At 42.9% G+C, this 6,000-nt stretch overlaps 1 protein-coding gene across 1 annotated transcript in view; it reads left to right on the top strand.

Annotated features, from left to right (window-relative positions):
- LOC307253956 (uncharacterized protein) overlaps positions 1 to 4,396 on the top strand; it is a gene marked incomplete at its 3' end in the record, with an annotated part of 11,968 nt that extends 7,572 nt beyond the window's left edge. Inside the window, exon 7 of the mRNA XM_080032179.1 lies at positions 4,391 to 4,396. Within this exon, the coding sequence (XP_079888305.1) occupies positions 4,391 to 4,396 (6 nt within the window). The remainder of the gene's footprint in view (positions 1 to 4,390) is intronic.
- Between the last annotated feature and the right edge of the window lie 1,604 nt (positions 4,397 to 6,000).

Here is a 6,000-nt window from a genome sequence, read left to right as displayed (position 1 = left end):
GAGAGAGACACACACAAACTAACACAGAGAGAGAGAGACACACACACACACGCACTAACAGAGAAAGAGAGAGACACACACACACACACACTAACACAGAGGGAGAGACACACACAGCAGTATTTACCAGACTCGCCCCTACTGTGTATTGCTAAACTCAGCTAAGCCTTGATTCACATTTTATCCCACTGAATTTTGCTAATCAACTATGTTATTTTTCTCTTTCATTTTGAGGCGAGTTGCATCTTCCGTTTTATAATCGTTGCAGCGTTCACATTAACGCCAGTCAGTCACAAACACACACACGCACGCACACACACACGCTCACACACGCACAAACACAAACCAACACACACACACACACGCTGATCTGAGCTGCAACAGATGGACATGTTAATCTTACCCATCACCCCCTCCTCAAACGACACTTATATCATAGTGTGATGGCGTCTGTGCCGTCAGCAGCATCATGTAAACCAAGGCCTTTCTGATAAATAGCACAAACGCTGTAAATTAGTTAAACCTGCAGTGTGTAGAATTGTGGGTTTTATTTCCTAGCAGATTTTGTAGAAAATAATTATAATATCCATAATACATTTAATTTAGTGCATAATAGCTGAAAAAAAAATATATATGTCCATATTTCTGCATATTTTGGACCAAGGCCTAGTGCCGCCATCTTGAAAGTGTCATAGTTGGAAAGTCATCAAGTGCATTGTTTAACATTTAGAATTGTTCTTGTCCTTGAAGGCCACTGTAGCTTCTGTTATTATACGAAAGGGTTGGGGTTACCCAGGGAGTGTTGCATTCTAGAACTTTGTAGAACTTTCTTGATGATGTCATATTACACACTGCACCTTTAAGGCCATAGTGTCACAGACTCACTATACTATGGTATGAAATCAGTCTCAATATTAATGAATGCACAGAGAAGGATTCACACTTGTATTTTGTGATTTATATATAAATGACTCTCTTCTCACAAATACATTAGATGTTTCAGAGGGATGTTCAGATGGAGATAACACTTGAATGGGAGTTTACTATGTATAAGGCACATTTTATTTCACCAATAATGAAGATTTTTTTTTTTTTAAGATTATCTAAAATAAGTATTACTGCATTGTAGCATTTTATTACCGAGAAGAACCCGTGTGTTTGTGTGTATGTGTGTGTGTGTGTGTGTGTGTGTGTGTGTGTGTTTGTGTGTATGTGTGTGTGTGTGTGTGTGTGTGTGTGTGTGTGTGTGTGTGTGTGTGTGTGTGTGTGTGTGACATCATACATCATATTATTAACGTAATTGTATACTTGTATTGAATAATGACACTATACAGACAAGGTGTTAATTCACTTTGAAGGTTATATGTTGTTAACCTTATGGGCTGCTATTATTGCGAATGTTATGTTTATGCAACACAAACAAACACACACACACACACACACACACACACACACACACACACTAACACATACACACACACACACACACACTAACACACACACACACACTAACACACACACACTAACACACACACACACTAACACACACACACACTTCACTGTTATCCCCTTCCTTTATGTCCTGTCTCCGGAGAGGTCTGTCTAACCTTCTCATTGTCATGGCGATAACCTTTAGTTAAATCAAAACAGTTAAATGTCACTGCCATCGTAGCCACTTTACAGGTAGCCACTCTGTGTTAACCTAAACTGACCGAAATGACAAGCTGACATGAATCATGACATTAGCAGCACCCACTGGCATATATTTTTAGCTTTAAAGGTTCAGTGAGCGGAATGGTGTTTGGTGTTTTGTCGTCCCAACGGTGCCTTGGAGGCAGCAAGGTTAGGGTGATGGGAAGGGTCAGGGTTAGCTGCCTCCAAGGACAAAACACCATCGAGCAAGCGGAATGGTCAGTTAAGCTTACTTCCTGTCACTGAGTGCAATTAGCGGTCCCCTCCCTCGTCCCCACGTCACCACATTAATGCACTGTGGTCTTCAAACCATAGATATAGATATAGAACACTATACGCCACGCCCCTCTCAGCCGCGGCACACAGAGCCGCCATCTTGTGTGGGTCATCAGTAGGTACTCCCTAGTCTGGCATGACCACTTCCGCCAGCGTCTATTCGCTTGCGTCGAAAAGCTACGCAGCCCCCGGTTGCTGGCTTTCCCCTATTGTGATCCCCCTCAAATTCGGAAACAATTCGCTCAGTCAACCCGTGTGCTTATGTGCAGCGCTCTCTCTCTCTCTCACACACACACACACACACACACACACACACACACACACACACACACACACACACACACACACACAGGGTGTGAGAAGTCACATTACTGTAGACAGATATAAAGTGTGGCGATACTTCGGGATAATAATATTGGCGGCGGCGGTCCGGGATGCATCCTAGCTTAGCCTAGCTGTCCAACTTCATTGTACAACTACCCCCGGGCAGAAATACCCTCATAAACTCTGGAAAATGAAGCGTGGGGGTTTGAATTGAGCACCGGACCTTATAACCAGCTAGATTAAGATCCGCCGTTCCCTTTCTTTGGTGAATTAGGGACTATGCAGCGGTGTTTTAGCGACGGGGAAAGATTCCAACGGCTTCCACTATCACCTAGCAACTCTTACGGCTACTTGCTGCAGTTGGTGTAGCGCTCACAACGTCAAAACCCTGTTCTGCCTGTAAACAGACGGACTACGGCTCTGACTACAGCGATAGGAGGTGGTGACATAAGTTCTCGAATGCTAAAAATTCTACTCGACCGCCGTAGCCGTCCTCTCAACCGCCGATGATAATGTTACCAGAGATAACACTACGTGGGTGGCTAGTTAACTCCGGTTAAGTTATCCCGTGAGCTCCTCGGGGGCTAAAGTGTATGGTGTCTTGACATGCTGGTTAGAAAGCAACACACTATGTATATTCCTTTTGTCTTTAATAGTTTTTGTGTGGCGTTTGCGGGTTTAGCCATTTCTCTGACAGTCTCTGGACGTAAAGACGTTCCATCAAAATAAGTCCCCCCCCGGCACTATTTTGCAGGACACCGCTGCTGCTTCCCGGGGTTAGCCCCGCCCTAGATGATTGTGATTGGTTTAAACAAATACAAACAGGCTAGCCCAGTTTCCCCGGTTTCCCCACCCGAATAGACGGCTCTAAACAGAGTGCTTCCAGACCCTACTACTTGCTGTAGTTTGGTCTGGCTTTGCGAGACTAGGTACTCCCAGGCCGTCAGACAGCCATAGATGTATGTGTTCACAGCTCTCATTTCTCAAAAAAGAAAACAATGCCAGTTCATTGTGCTGCCATCGGGTGTGTACACCGTCGTCCGGTACTCTCCAGACGAGAGGGAATCCCTTTCCACAGGCGAGATACATTTTTTAAGTAAATGTTCTGTAGTAGCCGAATTTCCCCACGGCTGACACAGACTTCAACAGGCTGAAAAGTTCATCATTGTTTCAGGTTTATTCAGAAGATTCCAAAGGACATTACAGAGGATTGCATGGAGCATGGTAGCAGCACCTTCCAACCTTTACGACCTACACGCTCAGCAAACTATGGTGAATACAGGCCATTTAAATCCACTACATTTTTAGTCATTATTAGCTAGCTTACTTTGTGGAGAACTACGGTGAAAGTGAATTGTTCGCGCTAGTAACACTGTATCGCTGGTTACTTTAGTATTCACACAATTCAATTTCCCCTGTAACTTAAGTTTGGTAACCTATATTCAAATTAAACTATGTGGCCTATGGTTTAAGGGTGTGAACGTTTACAAACATGTCAAACGGTTACAGGACTGCAATGTTTTCGTGTAGGCCCACACGTTTAACCGGGGCCGGGGGCGATGTTATATAAGTGAAATTTTAGGGACTTATATATTTTCTGGGCACATGCTAACCCGACTGATTTGCATAGAATGTGATTGTGAAGATTTGTTCAAGATTGTTATGCAGTAAAAAAAAAAATGTTATATGTAATTTTCTCCGCCCGAGAACATTGTCAATATGTTCTCACAGTTTAATGTTGGTGATGATTTCTCTGTCTGTCTGAATGGAGACCGTTAAAGTCTCACAAACATCAACGGAACAATCAGGCAACCGGTTGTTTGAAGACGGGGTAACAGCTGTTGCGTCGGTGTGGCAAAGCGGACTGTGGTTGATTATGAGATGTTCTACCATGGAGGCGAGGGGGAGAGTTGGAGAGAGGGAGCGAGGGGGTGATTGAGCCATTTGTCCTAAAGAATAAAACGGATATGAGATTGTATTTCATGGCTCCGTGGAAGACAAAGGCGCTGATATGGTAGAGAGACCCATTTTCCTGTGGTGCGAATAACACCTTTGCAATGATAAGAGCGTTTGTGTTATTTTGTCCTTTTTGTTATAGGACTAAGGAACAAATCCCAATGAAGCAAATACACCAGTTAAAGGTGGAGTCAGTGATTCTGGAGAACGCTTGTTGTCAAAATCACTTCTTTATAAATATCTGCACCATCACAAGGACATGAAAAATTTAAATAAATAAAAAGGCAAATTTATCCGTCATGATAATCATGTATGTAAAGCTTGACAAAGTCCCTCCGCTTTTAAAAAAAAAAAAATGATAACCTTTATTTATACAGGTAAATCCCATTGAGACCGGAGACTCTTTTGCAAGGGAGACCTGTTCCCATTCCCACGTTACCATTCACACACATTCATACACCGATAGCAGGCTAACTATCGGACATTCACACGAGGCAAGGTGGCTGAAGTGTCTTGCCCAAGGACACAACAACCATGACACAAGTGGCAGGACGGGAATCGAACCTCCAACCCTTTGATCATCAACCGACCCGCTCTACCACCTGAGCCACAGTCGCTTGCCCTAAGCAGTCAACATCACTATTGGTCAAAATCAGTGAATATCTCCTCACGAACCCACTAGCTGTCTGCATACTGCGGGTGTGCTCTGAGAAGAATAAACAGTGTTGATACACAGCCCAGGCTCTGTAAACTGGCATGTTGCTATAGCTACCGTGGCCCCCCCCCCTTTATTTGAATACCCTTTGTTAACATATACCAGTTTACAGAGCTTAGGCTGTGTATTACAGTAACACCAGGTCCATTTTTCAGCACACACACACACAGCTGAATAGATGTATTCAAGGTTGTATTGATTCATGGTTTATGTATAAGAAAACGTATAAATAAATCAGTTGCATTAAACTCAAACTGTGCTTTTCACTGGATTTTTAAACATTTCTCGTATATTTTTGAAGTATTTTCCTTTCCAGAGAAAAACAACACAGATAGCAGCAGTGAGTGAGTGTATGTGTGTGTGTGTGTGTGTGTGTGTGTGTGTGTGTGTGTGTGTGTGTGTGTGTATGTGTGTGTGTGCGTGTGCGTGTGTGTGTGTGCCATTCAAGAAATGTCCAACAGAGGATTCTCAGTGGGACAGAGACCTTCCCCAGGATGAACTTTAATGGACATTAATTCACACACACACACACACACACACACACACACACACACACACACACACACACACACACACACACACACACACACACACGTAACCCAAATGTCCCGCTGCCTCTCTATAAACCCTGGGACTCTGCGTTGTGTTTAGTTGGTGTGATGGGTAGAGAAGGACCACAGGACAGAGAAGTTCTTGATTGTGGAAGACGACTGGCAATTTATTCCCCAACAGTGGCAATCTTCATAAGCCGTCCTGGTAATCAGGCCTTGTATTCAGGATACAGTAAGGCAAGGCAAGGCAAGGCAATTTTATTTATAAAGCACATTTCAGGCACAGGGCCACTCAAGGTGCTTCACAGGGTTAAAATCAAATAAAGAATACAAATACAAAAAAGGAACAAATTTAAAACATGGATAAAAATACAACATTTAAATAAAAGAATAAAAACATTTGACCAAAACATTCTTTTTACCAGTAACCAATGAAACAAGAGTTAAAATATACTCTTTTCAACTGCTCAAATAAACTGACAAATA

Source organism: Ammodytes marinus (genome assembly GCF_949987685.1).
Source record: "Ammodytes marinus genome assembly, chromosome: 8".
Lineage (NCBI taxonomy): Eukaryota > Metazoa > Chordata > Actinopteri > Uranoscopiformes > Ammodytidae > Ammodytes > Ammodytes marinus.
This window is presented reverse-complemented; position numbering and strand designations above follow the sequence as displayed.